Genomic DNA, 18,554 nt, shown 5'->3' with positions numbered 1-18,554 from the left:
CTGTATGAACTGAAGGTGTCTCCCTTAGCTTATCAGTAACCGATATTTGCTTTAATAACCTAGCAACAACGAACAGTCAAAGCAGATAATGTCACATATATTTATGATCTTCCTTGTAACAACAAAAATTGCAATTCTTCCATAAAAATATTTACTGCTATACGGTCACAAATTTATAAATGCAAGACACGGTTTGATGAAAGTCTATAGGAAATATATAATTCATGCCTTGATAGTGACACTCGATTGGTACATTTAAGTAATTTTAGAAGTACCCGGTGCACTTTTTAGTAGTACCGGAGTCGACAATGACCGATATTGAGTGACACTGAAAATACTTAAACGTTCCCGTAGTTATTGGAATATATTTTTTCTCAAGGATTTAATGTAATTTACCCAATAAGATCAATCGAATTCAATAACAGTTCAAATGTGCAAAGGATAACCAAATGTACATGTTTAAATACAAAACATAGGTTAAATTTAGAACAAGATCACAATTCCAAAACGGCAATAATTATTATCTCAGCATTCTAGTATTATTTAAGTACACAACGTCTGTTATTACACAATAAAAGGGTTGAGCATATCTTTTCTCAATGACGAATAGTGTCCTATGTGCTGAAACAGGTTTGGCTGTACAAGTCTCGTTTGAAGACGATCTTCCTTTACAATCTGATCAATTGCGGAGTCCTTGGCAAATCCTGCCTTGCATGTCATGGGTTCAAGTCGCGTCACTATGGTAACCGCCCCCGCCCGTGGAAACAAAATGGCCGGCGAACAACAGCTTGGTGCAGGGGTTATGTAATAGAGGTAGTCCGAATATGTACGAAGAGCGTTTATGTTAGATCTACCAATGACCATTATTCCTAGCAGAAACATAAGAAACGCATTTATAGCATGACATAGATAGAAGTGATTGAAAGCACTACCCTGAACAATTGTGCGTATTAATAATGTCAGAGTAGTCAATATAATAGACAATGATACCAATTCAGGAATGCGTTCTGCGTCAAATCCAAAATAGCCGAGTAACCTTTCTGGGTGATACAGTTTCAAAAAAGCATAATTGCTAATCGGATTAAATATGATTTCGTCAGTGTATGCGAACCTTTCTGAAACGAAAAATCTCTTTAAAACATCGAACAGGTTTGCATTCGCTAAAGCATCGTCTTCAACAATCATCACGTATGAGAAATTTAACTCCAAAGACTTATTAATACAAAATACGTAATCGTTCTTTTCCTTATCTATTAACTCATTTTGTGTAAGATCCGTCTTGTTTGGTTCGATTTTGAATCGCTGGGAAACAGGAATCCATACTGGCAGTAATTTTATATCCGAATGTGCATTGGCCTTAAAGTCCACATTACACACGCTTAAATGAACTGGAGTTCGCTCCATTAGTTCTTCAGAAACCGATATTATTTCCAGTAACCTAGCAACAGTCTGTGGTAGATAGTGTCCTGTGTAATTATGATATTTGGAAGTCCGGGCAACTGTGACAACAGAAATTGCAAGTCCTCCTTTAAAATAATCTCTGCTATAAGTTCGCTTCTGTTGTACTCTATGAAAACCATGGGTTGGTGCAAGTGAGTCATCCATAGGCGAAGGCTTTTTCAACGCATCGCTTTTTGTGTCAGAAGCAAATAAAGCAGTTCCTTGTCTAGTTCTGTCCATCGAACACATGAATGGAAGAGTTTGACAGAATGTTTTCCGATCTTCAAACCTTTGCAGTGACTTTAAGGATTGCTCAAAGCGAGCTGTGTTTTCCCGGATCATTGCCTGTGCAGCAGCCGTCTGGTTTCGATTGTAGAGAAACTCCAAACTCGTGTTTCGGAGATGATGGCACAACAACGGAAGTATGAGGCCAAATGTTAATAAATACGCACATATCAGTTTCTTTTGTTTCTTCAACACGTTACGTAAAATGGACACGGAAACCTGCAACCAAAGAGAGAAAATAATTAGTCCGAGCTCAGCCAGCCACTTCCTTGTTCGGCAGCTTATCAATTACAAAATCCTGAAGATGTAATAATACTGACGTGACAACAGTAGAATGACTTTGAAACTGTCATTTAGAGAAACTATATAACAGGTTATAACAGCCAAAGTATGATAGTACAATTGGTGTGGTTTCATATGCATCAATATCGTATATTTTGCTACGTAAAGCTTGAACTTATACAGATTTGTTTAACGCTTTTCTTTTAGAGGCATTTATATTCTCATACTGCAAAAATAATTTCATCTAGTATAAAGGTTAATGCCCTAACATGGACTCAATACACAAACAAGTGCAATTAAATACATGTACCATGTAATTGTGTCGTACGTGAAATGAAAAATTGTTTTGGTCAAAATAAATATTTGTATACATATGCATGAATACATAATACCAATCAAATAATGGAACACGTTACTGTTTTATCGTATTGGAACATGTAGACAATTTAACATGGTAAGCTGACTGTTTAACAAAAATATTTATTTTTAATTTGTAAACAGACTTCTACATTCAAAATTGTTTAAAGTGTTTACTTCGTGATAACAATTATACAGATAAAGTTGACTTATCTGAGAAAACTGTGAAAATTTGAACAATACAAGACATTCATCTTCCATTTAAGTATTTTATTTTTGCTATTCGGACATTTTCATCAATTCTAAGGTTTATTGGAATTAAAATTTCCTTCCTAATTCTAATCCGAGCCCATGGCTAGAACATCGAAATTTCGCTAATTACTAATGACATTTTATTTGGGACAATCTATCCAAGTTAAAGTATCGGTCTACATTAAGATGGTTTATAGTGTTTATATTGTTCGTAAATATCGCATCTAGAAGAGTCATGCCAAGCTTGATTCGCGCAATCAATTATGCATTGCTTAAACAGCAATACAGAAATATCAATATTCCAAACATGTTGAGGTACCCAAATAAAACCGAACCAATGTCTGAAATTGAGCTGCGAGTTATTTATAACCTTAATTATTTCCGATATTATCAAGCGACTTTACTATTGTATAACAGAGAATTTTGAACCAATATTTTGCATGAAAAATAACAAACATAGATAAGCGACTACGCTCACATTTAGCAACACAATTATTTACAGGCGGTTTACCACCAGCGATTACATGTTAGCGCTAAAATAATATGGCTTTGCGCAAAGCCACCGATTCGGCTCTGAATGTAAGTACCGGTATTGGCGTTTTATTTTGAGCATATAATTTCAAAATTATGAATGAAAAAAACATTAAAACGTAACTTTATATTCTTTAATAGCAAAATTACGTATCTACCTTTGCTGTACGTATATGTCATGCAGGCGACCAGCCGTGCTTAAAGGTACATAGGATTATCATTTATTTCAATACCGAAGTTGTATTTAACTATTTATAATATTCATCAGTTTCTTATCAGCCCATCCCTTTTGAACACCAATATTCCTTTTAAATAACATTGATGTTGGAAAGAGTTCTGAATTCTGACGAAAAATTCATGTTTGAAATAGTTCATAATTATGCAATTTAGCGTTCATGTCGGAAATAGTTCAGAATTTTGCAATAGTATTTATGTTCGAAAGATTGCAGAAGTCTGTAAACACATTCATGTTGGAAAGAGTGCAGTATTCTAAAAAAGCATTCATGCTGTAAAGAGTGCACAATTCTGAGAGAGCATTCATATGATATTGCAAAGAGTGCATATTATAAATCCGCATTCATGTTGGAAAAAGTTCCAGAATCTGTAATAGCATTCATGTTGGGAATAGTTGCAGAATTTTGAAAAAGCATTCATGTTGCACATAATTCTGAAATAGCAAATTTTATTTTAACAAGAGCTGCGTTTGTGAAACACACTGCCCCCTACTGCGCTTCGAAGCAACACAACAGCTTTATAATCCCAATTGAAAACATTCTTGACGAAATTATTCTCCATTGCTATTTTACAAAGTTACGGGCCTTGAGCAGTATCTGACAGCCTTTTGGACAAATATTCCGGAAGTGTTATGTTAAAGAAAATTCCAAAGTCCAAGGCCCAGAACTTCGTCAAAACTCATTGAACCGAAACGAAACTAACACTTAATCTGCAAGTCATTAAGGTAAAATCACATACCGAAAATCAGCTCATTGCAAGGAAGCGTTGGGTAAAATGGTTGATATAGAGAAAATTTCTAAGTCCAAGGCCCATAACTTCACAAAAAAAATCAATGAACCGGAACGAAAATCACACTTTATCTGTAAGTCATGTATGTCGACTAAAATACCAAAAATTAGCTTCATATCTGAAAGCGATGCTTAAAAAAAACCCCGGAAAACACAAAAAATCGAAGTCCAATGCCAATAACTTCGCCAAAAAATCAATGGACCCAAATGCAATTCACACCTCATCCGTAGGTCGTGTAGGTAGACTCACTTTTAAAATGTATTTTGTTTAAGGTCCCTGTGGTTGGAACAAACACTGATGATAATAAAAGTAATACTTTCACCATATTACATGTATGTGAAACACGGATAAATCCTAGTGAAAACCTCATATTGATTTAAAATTAAAAAATGCCAAAACTATTGGTGAAAAAAAAGGTAAAAGTATTGAACCAACCTTGAAACAATAAAATATCCCCATGATACTTAACAACGTGTACATTACGACCTTATGCGTATAAACGCTGATAACAGAAATGAACATGTGGGTCACTGATAACAAACATGTGCCACTGTGTAAAGACCGTATTCATGTTGAGAACGTATTCATTTTGAGCGTATCACTTTTATCAGAACTGAACCACTTTTATCAAAATAATCTTTTTTTTAGTCCGAGCTTTTATGGCAAGTAATTTTTGCGTTATGAGGTAAATTAATGAAATTATTTGCGGGTTAATAAAACCGGTTTCGTGTTGGTATTGTACATGTTTTATGGTACATTGTATTTAGAAGAAAGATTGAGATAATGGTACAGGGCGAAAAATCCACGGATTGCTCGTTGTGGAGTTTATTGGGGTTTAATTCTATTGATTTGCCATTCGAGGTGTGTATTTGGCTGCCGTGGCACTAAAGTATGGATGAGGAAAACACCGTGATAACATTCGCTTTCCCCGTGTGAGTTAAAATAATCGGCTACATTGGTTTAACGAGTGTAGTTTTTACAATAATAAAAGTTAATATTCAGTTTAATTTCAGTCAAGTTTTTAATTCATGTGAAATGGTCTGAAGCAGCTAAGTTTACTTGATTTTTTGTCCATTCCTTTAATTAATATGATACTTTCAATGCGAATTTGAATTCTGTGTTGTGTGTATCATATTTGTTTAGACTCCCTTACCGAAAAAGCAGGCCTCCTGCAAAATGTTCTAGCTAATTTGCAGCAAAGTTGCCGCAAACATGCTTTCTTGCAAACTTTTACCATGCAAATGAGCTTTGCAGCAACTTTAACGCAAACTTAATTTACATGGTAAAAGTTTGCTGCAAATTTGCCGCAAAGTTCTTGCCATGTTCATGCAAACTTCATTTACATATGGGAGTTCGCGGTAACTTTGCTGCAAAGTTCTTGCAAAGTTGCTGCAGAGTTGCCGCAAAGTTCTTGCAAAGTTATCGCAAACTTCATTTGCATACGGGACTTTGCGGTAACTTTGCCGCAAAGTTCTTGCAAAGTTGCCGCAAAGTTCTTGCAAAGTTGCCGCAAAGTTCTTGCAAAGTTGTCACATGGTGAATGTTCTGTAAATGAAATTGCAAGCAAACACATATATAGCTTTCTTTTGTAAATGTTAGAAATGTCATATGAATGCTTCACCAAACATAAAACTAAAACAGAAAGGTTTTATGTTTGATTGACTATTGTATAATTTTGATTAAGTTACAAACTATATTATATTAAGTTTTTGCTTTACACCTTTTAAGCGATAGCAATAGCTTTCTTATATATGTACGCGAAAAAAGGCGTGGCAGAGTAGTTATTCATAAATAAATCTAAGTATTGGTTACATTGCCATTTCATTTGGTCACTGATTAAGCAATTAATTGTTACAACTATGTTGGTTTTGTAAGATAGAAATACTTTTGACTGACTTAATATGTCTTTTATGTGACCTACTGCAAAGATAATTTGTTTCATCATTTATTTTAAATGTAAATCACCCACCAAAACAGGTATTTGAAACTGTTAAACAATATCATTAAATTAAACTTAACATTATAAGAAAAACAATACAAATCTGTTTTCATAGTTCAAAGCATTTCCAAAAGGGCCATTCATAACTCACTGAATTCCTCCTTTAGACTTGTTGACACACAAAATGATTTCCACATTCTACTTAATTGTTTAAAAATGTTCATCAAAGTCAGTATTTCAGGATATTGTTAAAACTTTAACTTTAAAAAGTCCAAACATTGCTTTCAAACTACATTTCAACCAGTAACAGGTCCTGCGTGGATCTATGCATGTTTACACATTCAAATTTGGCTCACAATCTGCATTGAACCAATCAGAATTGATCCCTTACAGAAACAGAATGTTTGCTGCAACTTTGCGGCAAACTTTTTTGTTTGCGGGAAGGTTTGCAAGAAAAAAAGTGCAGCTATTGTCTTCAGTCTGCCATCTGAGTCAGCGTGAATTGTTAAGATTCTTGGCTTTCTTTCTTTCAACTAAAAACTTTATGCACATAATAATTCGATGACCTATATACTTCTATTGACTCGAGGCGACAACTCTGTCAAGAATTTATAAGAGTCATTCCCCTTTTTTGCTAAAAAATTAGTATTCGTCAAGCACCTAAACGTCCAGCATCCTTTGTCAGTGCTTTTGTCGTCTGAAGAATAACTCAAAAATAAGGAAGACATTCTACTGATTTATTTTTTGTAAATACATTTTCATACCAATGGAAATTAAAAAGATTGTACTTTTAAATAAACATACTTAACCATACAATTAATGTTTTTATATTATTTCCCTATTTAACGTTACGTACTATTCAAAGAATAAGGAGAGCTATCATACTTATCACCAGAGCTTCTGCATTCTTGTCTTAATGCTACTTTGAAATATTATTTAGTCCATTGACATATTTTTATTTTTTTATTTTTTTTATTCAATAATAGCAGCAATACTGTTCAGACATGTTATACAAGATATGCTTATATATATACTCTTTTGACTTTGTGATTTCCTTAGATTAAAAAAAGAAGGGTTTATAGAAAAGAAAAGATTAAAAGAAAAAAAACACACACTGAATAGTTGTAAATAAGGATGAGTTATTTAAAGAGGGTAAAGAGCATACTGGACTTGTTTATAAAAGTTTCACGTGTTTCCATTTTTGTGCAAATAGATGATGTGTATCATTGTTTAGGGCAATTTCTTTTTCAATATGGATCTTCAGTTTTAAATAATTGATAAAACAGTTCATTGTAGGTATTTGTTTTCTGTATTTCATGCTGAATATAAAATATTTCATTAATATAATTATGTAATTCACAACGTTATTAACCTTTTGTATTTTGAAGGTATTTACACCTAAACTGATGTCTAAGAGAGATAGTATAACATTTAATTGTTGTTTCTCTAAAAAGGTTGTCAATTGATTCCATAGAGATTGAATATGTTTACACTCCCAGAAAAGGTGTTCTATTGTTTCAATATGTTCACTACACATATCATATAGATTTGTATTGGAAAGGTTGCACTTAAAAAGATATTTATTTGTAGCTATGATTCTCTGGATGTATTTATATTGAAAATTTCTCAGTGTGCTATCAGTAGTTGATTTATATGGCATGACTAATATTTGTTTCCAATTAAATTCTTTTTCTCAAAGAAGGTTTTGCCATTTAGTTTGAGCTTTAGAGATTTCGGAAGGGTTTTTAATTTGAAGTGTGTAGAATATTTTGTTCGTTTTGTTTTGTTTCGCAATAATGTTTTCTACGAATGTTTTTTGAGTACATGGTGTGTTATTTATATTGATAACAGCTTTAATATGTATGGGTATACTTTTGATCAATGTGTAGTACATCAGGAAATTACTTGTTGATATTCCGAATATGTAGCATAAGTTATTAAAAGAATAGAAGTCGTTTATTCTGTAGTCGTACAATTGATCTACATATTTTATGTTTCGTTTGAACCAATATTTATAGAAAAACGTTTTATTGTTAGTAGTTATGTTATTATTGTTCCATAGAATGATTTTACTCTTTATTTTGGTTTCTAAATTATCAGTATCTTTACACCATGCCGATAGAACATTCGATAGAAATATGTTTTTGGTTGATATTTCATCTAAGATATTATTGTCGATATTACATTCAAAAAGTAAGAAGTCACCACATGTCTTAAGAATTTTCTGGTATAATAATTTCCATTAACTCGTATTGGTATTATCTAAATATCTTTTAATCTAACTGCATTTAATTGCATTCATTAATTAGTCTATATCCGGTAGTCTGATACCTCCATATTCCACTGATTTAATTAATTCAGTTCGCTTGATCTTATCAGGTTTACCGTCCCATATGAAATTAAATATTTCTGATTTTATGATTTTATATCATCAATAATATCATTTGGTGGGTTTGGCAGAACTGTTAGTGTATACATTAATTTAGGAAGTGCAAACGTTTTCAATACGTGTTTTTTTCCGATTAGTGTAACTTTACGATGCTGCCATGATTTTAAACAATTTTTAAATTTTTGTACTTTAGGCAATATGTTTTTAGAATTGTTTTATTTTCATTGTTTGTGAAGGTTATTCCTAACGTTGTTGCTTCATCTGATGTCCAGTTGAATTTCATTTCTTGTTTAAGACGGATATTACTTTGTTTAAATTTACTTACTCGTAGCACAGTGTATTTGCTTTTGTTTAGTTTAAGGCCCGATGCCATTCCATAAAGGGTTTGCGATTCTATTATTAAGATTATTGAATGAGTCACTACTGTCATTTAAGAAATATGTTGCATCGTCGGCACATAGGGGCTGTTTAATTTCTTCATCAGGTTCTAGCGATATTCCCTTTATATGTTTATTTGATTGGATATAGTGTGATAGATACTCGATGCATATTATAAATAGCGAGGATGAAAGTGGACATCCTTATCTTACCCCTCGTTCGATGTTAAAACTGTTTGAGAAAAAGCCATTGTTTATTATTATACTGTTAATATCGGTATAAAAAAGTTTGATCCATTTAATAAGACTTTCACCAAAGTTAATATTTTCTAAGCAAGAGAACATAAACGAATGGTCTAGTGAATCAAAAGCGTTTTCGAAGTCTGCAAAGAAAATGAGGCCAGAATTGTTTGTTTGGTTGAAATAATTTATGCATTCTTGTATCAAACGTACGTTTTCACCAATGTAACGTCCTTTAATGAAACCAGATTGAGATCTTGAAATGATGGATGGTAACATTTTTTTTTAATTCTGTTTGATATACATTTAGTTGCAATTTTATAATCGTTGTTCAGTAAACTAATCGGGCGCCAGTTTGATAAGGATTCTTAGTTTTTTCCAAGTTTTGGAATGAGTGATTGTTTTTGTAGCATAGTTAAGTTTTCGTTGTTAAATGAATAGTTTAGTGAATTAATTAAATGTGTTTTAATATCATTCCAGAATATTTGATAAAATTCGATTGTGATGCAATCAGATCCTGGACTTTTGTTATTTTGCATTTTTTTGTGCTATTCCACATTCATATTCATTAGTAATCCGTCGCACAGTAGTTTTTCGTCTTGATTTAAAGCATGATGTGTATTTTTAAAAAGGGTGTTATTTTAACATGTTTTCGTTTATAAAGGGTTTCGAAAAATAAACGTTGTTCTTCTAGTATTTGAGTTCTGTTTGTTATATCTTCGCCATTGACTACTAGTTTGTGTACAGTTTTTTGTTCACTTCTACGTTTTTCTATGTTTGCGAAGACTTTTGTATTTTTTTCATTGTGTTCAACATGCTATGCACGTGCTCTTAATATTATTCCATTGAGATGTGTATGATAAATTCCTTCTAATATTTGTTTTTATTTATGTTATTTCATTTTCAATGGCTTTGGTATCGTATGTGTTTGTTTCAGTTTCAAGTTTGTGTGTTTCTCTTTGTTTGAATGACGTGTATCTAATTGTTGTGTTACGTATATTTCTTTTTATTACTTCCCATAATGAGTTTGGGTTCGCATCTTTATTATTTTGAACTTTGTTGAATATTTCTTGTTTTATTTGTGTTTGATATTGTGTATCTAATAAGATGCTATTATTAATTTTAAAGTATCCTGTGCCTCTTTCAGGTTGTATATTGTGTAGTTTAAGTTCAACTAGAGAGTGGTCAGTCATAAATCCTGGTTTATGCTACATGTGTCAACAATGTTGCAAAGTGACTAAGATATTAAAAAATAGTCTAATCTACAGAATATTGTTGGTTTCGTGTTTGAGTGCCAGGTGAATTTGCTTTCGTTTGAATTTACTGTACGCCAGATGTCTATCATTTTGTAGTTTTCAATTATGTTGTTTAAAATGTTTCTATATTTAGGATGAGTATAAAGGCTGCCCTTCTTTTATCTAGTAATAGGTTAAGGACAGTATTGAAATCGACACCGACTATAATGTTTTTATCTTGGTTATCAATTATAAAGGATTGTAATGTTTCGTAAAATGTGGAATCATCAATTTTAGGGCCGTAAACGTTAATTAATGTTAATTGTGTTTCGTGTATTTTGATATCTATACTTGCTTGTCTGCCAATTATTATTTCGTTAAAGTTATCGACTGTGATCCCTATATTATTTTTTATCAGAAAGGCAATGCCTTGTTTATTAGTATGTTGTCCACTGAGATAGATGTCTCCGTCCCATTCATCTTTTAGGGTTTGTGCTAAAGTATGTGTCCAGTGTCTTTCTTGTAATAGGCATATACTATATTTTTTTCGTCTAACCATTTGAAGAGTTTTATGCGTTTGTCTTTATTGCTTAGGCCCTTTTACATTCAGAGAGCATAATTTAATCATTTGAAGAGGTGGAGGGTGATGTAAATGCTAATTTGTGTGTGCTTGTCCAGTAAGTTTCTATTTTGAAAACATGTCCAGTTGGTTTCTCGTGTAGGACATAAGATGTCCATACATACAAACAGAAATAGATAGCAAAAATTAGGGATACAAAAAGATGAATATTCCATAGACATGAAGAAGTAAAAGGAAATAATCACAAAGGTGAGAAGAAAACACAAAAAAACAACTTGTCCCCAATAGAGACATAGAAAAAAAGAATAAAATACAACATGTAAACACACAAAAAAACAAGCAAATGTGCTTATGCAAGGTAGATTGCCTTAAATATAAGACATAAATTATCGGTATCTAATGTTCTCAAAAACGGAAGTTTAAAAAATGGATATTAGTAATAATAATGATTTCACTGGAGTATGTATTTTATAAGTTTTTGTAATTAAATTACGCTAAGTTAAGACGTTACTTTTCGGTATGTAAGATTTAAAAAAAGATATGTTTGAGGTATGTATTTTCATAATTAAGGTCACACTGTAATATGTATATTATATGTTTAAACAAAAGGAGCAACTTAAGGATTTAAACATAAATTTTAAAATTTAAGTGTAATATGATTATTCTATGCTTCAGCTATAGAGCATATATAAGGAAATATACATAAATTGAATATACATATTTTGCGATATCCACTATAGAGTAGTTAAAAACAATACAAGTACATTTGGTGATAAGACATAAATTGTATAAACGTATTGTACTATATCCGTTACAGAAGAGTTAAAAAAACAACACAATACAAGTACATTTGGTGATAAGCCGGTTTTCGGTTAACAAATATTGATAAACACAATATCAATGTTAACTTTGTATAGGTAAACAGTGTAATATGATTATTCTATGCTTTAGCTATAGAGCATATATAGGAATTATACATAAATTGAATATACATATTTATGCTATATCCACTATAGAGTAGTTAAAAAACACACACAGTACATTTGGTGCTAAGACATAAATTGTATATACATTGACATATTTTATTGTTTGTAATGTTGCGCAGTTTGTTTACAATCATGACCTCACATTTAAATCAGGCAAGAGTAGGCAACTCTCTGATGCATTTTGTTGAAAGTATGCCCATTTTTACTAAGAAAACTACTTTTACTATAGTAAGCCAATGTTAAGAGTTTTTACAACAGTAATATTGATAGGATCAAACTCAGTTCATATTCTAATATTGACATGTAGGGCATAAAACATTTTGTCATAAAATCCGGAGTTTCTGACAAAGTTCCTGCAACATCAATATTATATCAAAGTTTCTTGCAAAGTTAGTGCAATGTCAATATTTTTAATGAAAGTTTCTTGCAAAGTTCCTGCAACACTAATATTTTGAAAAAGTTTCTTGCTAACTTCTTGCAAACTGCGGCTAGCCGCAAAGTTCTTGCAACTTTGCGGCAACTTTGCAGAAACTTTGCGGTTAGCCACAAGTCCTGCAAAGTTCTTGCAAGCCTTCCCGCAAACAAAAAGTTTGCCGCAAAGGTGCGGCAAAGTTGCAGCAAACATTCTGTTCTGTAAGGGCTCACACTTCCTGGAGATAATTGTTGGTGCATATTTATTGAAAATGTTTTTGCTAAAATGTCCGGCACATTGACGTTGTTTATGTGATATCAGTTGTGTTTTGTTCTGAATGTTGGCTGAAGTTCTTCGTATTAATTTTTCTTTATATTTTCAGACGATTTCTTTTAACATCCCGTTGTGTTGTAACTGACAAGATGTGGAGTTGAAAAATGTTGTCATTTGCATATGAATTTACATAATAATTATCCGAATTATAATTTATTTAACTACACTCTTTACTTGTATACGTTTATTGATGTTGTGATTTGAATATTTTATGTGTTACTTGTTGATGTCTATGGTGCACACCTGATGATTTTACACTGAACACAAGCATTCAAGTTTTGACTGTCTATCGTCTTCTGAAAACAATAACACATTTTTATACAAAAATCATTTTGTTTAATAACTAAGCGCAGCTTGTATTATTCTCAGCAGCAAAATAGACAAAATAAATATTCCAGGATTCTGTATCAATAGGTGGAATATGGGTAGTTGCTTTCAATATAAAATGCCAACGGAAGCTTGTAAAATCTTGTACTGTGAGAGGTGTATGTATTTTCTTTTTCAAATTGTCTTCATCAACATAAACTTTAAATAGTTGTCCGAACAATTAAAAAGGTAGTGTATTTAATTCATAAACGATTATCTGTCCAGAGTCGCAACACTTGCAGCGCTAATTTTACTAATTTATTTCTTTTGCAGAAAAAGTAAACATTTAGATGCTCAATGTTAATGAGTTTCTTAGACGCCAATGACATCGAATATTAATTCAAGGGGCTTATTCACAGATTTTTGGCATTTATTGAAGTTTGTCATTAAATGCTTTATATTGATAAATGTAAGCATTGGATCTAAAATCTCCAGTAAAAAAAAAACAATAATAATATTAAGAACGAAAAAGAAGTAATAAAGAGCTGGGCTCGAATCACTGACCCCTGGAGTAAAGGCTATCGCTTACACCACTTAGACATCCGCGCTGATACAATCAGTGGTGTATTTTATACTTAATATCACCAATCGTCTTTTGTATCAAAAAATATAACGACAACAACAGAACTCTCCAAATTATTCAATCGTTTCGCGTTGCAACGCTTTATGATTTTCAGGTTTTAAAATCGTCAAAAGATGCATATAATGGATATTTTAGAGCATGGTTAATGTTTAGTATTACTGTTAAGTTTCTTCAAATATCCTAACAACAACGAACATTTGCCAATCTAAAACATTTTTTTTTTAATTTTGTCAATTTACCAAAACGTGAAAAGGCCCCTTTAAAACTGAACATTTTTGTAGGTGTGGGTCAATATTATTGTAATAATATTTTTTAGATTTTTGTTGTTAATTACACGTTTGGTTTATAAGATTTATTACGCCACTGTAACTTAAAGTAGATCTACTTAACCTCATTTATTGACCTACTTGAACGTCTTATGAAAAAAATATATATAGGCTATGCAGTTTTTTCGCATGTTATTTAAATTTCCATTGCACAAAGTCAACAGTTTCCAAATCGGGATGTACTTGTACATAATTTAAATATGTCAATATTTACTTAACATGATCAGCCTTTCCTTATTTGTCCATTTTCAGGAGGTGGGTTTTAGGACTTAAAAACAAAAGTGCTCTAGCAACTGCTTGAATTAAATGTAGTTAATGTAGGCGCAGTATGGGATTAATTTGTAGGAAAAGATATTTTTAAATTACTACTTACACGAATATTCTGTTGAAAAAATGCGTTGATTAGAGAGTGGAAATCAACATTAAAATTACTGTTAAAGGGATTCAACGAGTGGTATTGTGTGTCTGACATATTCAATTTTTGTTTGGTTTCAGAATACCTCAGAACAAATCAACAGGTGTGAATTCGCTTTTGAAAATAAGTTCCAGATGAAAATACATTGTGCTAGAAACGTGTATTAATAAAGATACTATATCGATGCAAGAAGCTGTTTGTTTTAAACAAATAGTAATGGTAGTCAAAACAAGCTGTATATTACGTCATCAATGACATCATACAATGTATACTATGATGACGCAGTTTATTGCGTACGTCACTTTAACATTGTATTTCTCGTATGTATACACGCAAGTCGATTATACACGACGTTGCTGTATGTTAATGTATCCTAGGCAACGTTAACATGAAAAATTTGTAATCGAGTTAACGTAGATTCATTTGCGTATTTGCAACGAAAACACCAATGCAATATATCCATATCCTGACAGTACCTTATCACCTAGAAAATACACATTGAAAAACACATTGAACAAAAAAAAACAACACACAATGTTCAATATTTAGCTCCATGGTAAAGGTGTATTATAACTACTTCGTGTCTTAGGTCTTATGCGAGAAATTTAGCAGACGATATCCTAATGAAACATTCCGTATTACCACAATGTCTGCAGCGAATTATTTCGAATACATGTCTTCATGAGCTCAGTCAATTGTAAACAAACCAGAAACAAGCGACTTTTACAACTGCTTTAAACAAACAATTTTAACTATAAACGGAAGAAAGCAAGTAATAAAATAATATTATACAACATCGTTGTTACTACTTTCATTTACAAAATGCATGCGCCCATGGATATATCTTCGCGAAAACATAATATTTATTCAAAACTGTTGTCATAAATTGAAAAAAAGTTCATTGGTAACATAATAAATAATGCTCTACGAACCTTGATACAATTGCATATCCGCATGGTGCGAATCCAATGTGTAATTGTTGACGGCATATTGATAACCGATGATGCTGACGAACACAGCAGCATTATTAGATATTGGATGTGTGTACACTGCGTTCACTAGCAATCCGGGCTAGCAATATTACAGTCTGGATCACATTTATCGGTAGGAACATTTTTGAGTCAGAACTAGTTTATGTGAGATAATATTAGAATATATGACAATGTTCTTTATTTCTATAACGGAAATGTAATAATTTTAAGTAGCTCTAGATAATTGTTATGTAACTTATATTACTAACCAAGTAATACAACTTTCCAGAAGCCGGGGCCTTATGATAGCAATAATGAAAAGAATTGGACCTAGTCGAACCCTGTCTTTCTATGTGCAAATACCGGTTGAATGTAAAGTTTGCCGTGTACTATCGTAACTCACTCCTTAAGCGACGGTCCGTCGCTTGGTTTACGTCAAACAAAGAATGAACCACATCATAATTGTTATAGTTAATTCAGAATAAGGTCACAGTTCCAAAACGGCAATAGTTATGATCTCAGCATTCTAGTTTTATTTAAGTACAAAACTAATGTTATCACACAATAAAAGGGTTAAGCATATCTTTCTCATTCACGAATAGTGTCCTATGTGCTGAAACAGATTTGCTGTACAAGTCTCGTTTGAAGACGATCTTCCTTTACAATCTGATCTAATGTGAGAGGTGTATATATTTTCTTTTACAAATTGTCTTCATCACATAAACTTTAAAATAGTTGTCTGAATAATTAAAAGAGGTAGTGGATTTAAATACATGAACAATTATCTGTTCACAGTCGCAACACTTGCAGCGTTTATTTTACTAATTTATTTCTTTTGCAGAAAAAATAAACATGTAAATGTTAAATGTTCATGAGCGTCTTAGACGGCCGATGACATCGAATATTAATTAAAGAGGGCTTATTCACAGATTTTGGCATTATTGAAGTGTGTCATTAAATGCTTTAGATTGATAAATGTAAGCATTGGATCTAAAAATCTCCAGTTAAAAAGCAAGAATGAAATTAAAGAACGAAAAATAAGTAACCCGCAGCTGGGCTCGAACCACTGACCCCTGGAGTAAAAGTCTATTGCTTATCGTCAAAAGATGCATATAATGGATATTTTAAAGCATGGTAAATGTTTAGTATTACTGTTTCTACAAAAATATCATAACTACCACGAACATTTGCGAATCTGAAACATTTTTTAAATTTTGTTTTCAATTGACCAAAACGTAAAAAGGTCCCTTTAAAACTGAAAATTTTTGTAGGTGTGGGTCAAAATTATTGTAATTATATTTTTTAGAATTTTTGTTTTTAATTACGCGTTTGGTTTATAAGAAGATTATTACGCCACTGAAACTTAAAGTACTTAACTTCATACATTGACCTACTTGAGCGTCTATGAATAAAAAATATACAGTTTTTTTTTGCATATTATTTATATATTCCATTGCACAAAGTCAACAGTTTCCAACTCGGTGTGTACTTGTACATAATTTAAACATGTCCATGTTCAGGAAGTGGGTTTTAGGACTTAAAAACAAAAGTTCTTTAGCAACTGCTTGAATTAAATGTAGTTAATGAAGGCTAAACAGGACTTCGTCCTAATATGCGAGCCGGAAACAATTTTATAGGTATCCTCCCGGTAAAAATGACATCGAGTGGACTAAGAAATCTGCCCGTTATATCCAATCTACGTAATCCTGAATTACGCACATATTCAGGAAGTCCGTCCGAAATACAATACGGTAAATTTCGCCCGTAAATTGAAACGTTTATTATTAAATTAACATACTATACCGATGTAAGAAGCTGTTTGTTTTAACAAAAAGTAATGGTAGCAAACAAGCTGTAGATTGCGTAATCAATGATATCATACAATGTATACTATGATGACGCAGTTGACAATGAATGACTAGTTATGGCCCGGACAAGCTCATTATGGCCATATGTGTACCTTTGAACTCATGTGTGACCGTGACCTTTGAGATATCGACGTTATTCTTTCGCGCGACACACCGTCCAATGATGGTGAACGAATGCGCCAAATGATTTTAAAATCTCACAATAACGACAAAGTTATGGCCTGGACAAGCTTGTTCCGCCCGCCCGCCCACCGACATTCGCCAATCTAATAACCAGTTTTTTCCTTCGGAAAACCTGGTTAAAAAAAATACAACACACCAACATTAGCTCCATGGTGTGTATTATAATTATACTTTGCGTCTATAAACATTATGCGAGAAATTTAGCAGACGATATCCTAATGAAACATGGCGTATTACCACAATGCCTACGGGTAATTATTTCGAATACATGTCTTCATGAGCTCAGTCAAGTTGTTGTAAACAAACCTGAAACAAGCGACTTTTATAACTGCTTTGAACAAACACATTTTAACTATAAACGGAAGCAAGCAAGTAATAAATTATTATACGACATCATTGTTACCACTTTCATGTACACAAAACTCTTGCGCCCCACGATTAAATCTTCGCGAAAACATAATGTATATTCAAAACTGTTGTCATAAATTGAAAAAAGGTCATTGGTAAACTAATAAATAATACTGTACGAACCTTGATACAATTGCATATCCGCAAGGTGCGAATCCGATGTGAAATTCTTGACCGCATATTGATAACCGATGATGCTGACGAAAACAGCAGCATTCTAGATATTAGATGTGTGTACACTGCATTCAACGCATACAATAACTAATCGCAGTTTCCTGATGCAAAATCGTCCCGCTTTAATGGTATAGTCATTTACACAGTTGATCACACGTTTACCATGTCTTCAGTCTACATCAGCTTGTATCATTGCTGATGCGTGAAATGACTGAATTATGGTTCAGTAGAAAATTTCCGTCACAGTAAACAAAATGATAAAATGAGGGAGACAAAGTTAGTTGTTCCTACAACAGTAACGGGGTTTGCTCGCTTGTGCTTAACTGCCTCCAAATTACATATTTGTATGAAATACCATTGTCAGATTGTCTCAAAACTGAACTTACAGTCTAAAAAGCATTATCTTACACTAATTATTAAAATAAAGAGTATTAAATTCCACTCAGGCATTCAAGTAACGCTAGAGATTTGCCCGGACGACAAGGATGCCCCAAATTCGCATTTGTCTCAAAACTGCACCTCAAAAAATAAGTCTACAAAATATGTGTGTACAAAGTTAACGCATGCTAGGTCATGTTTGAAAAAGTTTTCTTCTTGTG

General features: G+C 32.5%; 1 protein-coding gene across 4 annotated transcripts; it reads right to left on the bottom strand.

Annotated features, from left to right (window-relative positions):
- Positions 1-500: 500 nt before the first annotated feature.
- On the bottom strand, positions 501-15,437 carry LOC127841420 (post-GPI attachment to proteins factor 4-like). 4 transcript variants are annotated; one of them, XM_052370241.1, is made up of 2 exons: positions 15,284-15,437; positions 501-1,944 (listed from the first exon to the last, which is right to left on the bottom strand). In XM_052370241.1, exons 1-2 carry the CDS (start codon positions 15,374-15,376, stop codon positions 565-567), a joined length of 1,473 nt encoding a protein of 490 aa, XP_052226201.1. In that variant the 5' UTR covers positions 15,377-15,437; the 3' UTR covers positions 501-564. The 4 variants fall into 4 exon arrangements, with proteins under 4 accessions (XP_052226201.1, XP_052226202.1, XP_052226203.1 ...); XM_052370242.1 differs by lacking the exon at positions 15,284-15,437 and adding an exon at positions 4,606-4,751; XM_052370243.1 differs by lacking the exon at positions 15,284-15,437 and adding an exon at positions 4,420-4,553.
- Between the last annotated feature and the right edge of the window lie 3,117 nt (positions 15,438-18,554).

Source organism: Dreissena polymorpha, chromosome 8, assembly GCF_020536995.1.
Source record: "Dreissena polymorpha isolate Duluth1 chromosome 8, UMN_Dpol_1.0, whole genome shotgun sequence".
Taxonomy (NCBI): domain Eukaryota; kingdom Metazoa; phylum Mollusca; class Bivalvia; order Myida; family Dreissenidae; genus Dreissena; species Dreissena polymorpha.
The sequence above is the reverse complement of the archived record's forward strand: the minus strand, read 5'-3'. Positions and strand labels throughout refer to the sequence as shown.

What these genes read in the sequence shown, in the direction of transcription:
- LOC127841420 (XM_052370241.1), bottom strand. Translation starts at nt 15,376, where the DNA reads ATGCTGCTGTGTTCGTCAGCATCATCGGTTATCAATATGCCGTCAACA. An exon ending in GGATATGCAATTGTATCAAG is followed by an intron (nt 1,945 to 15,283) that starts GTTCGTAGAGCA and finishes CTTTGGTTGCAG; the next exon opens with GTTTCCGTGTCCATTTTACG.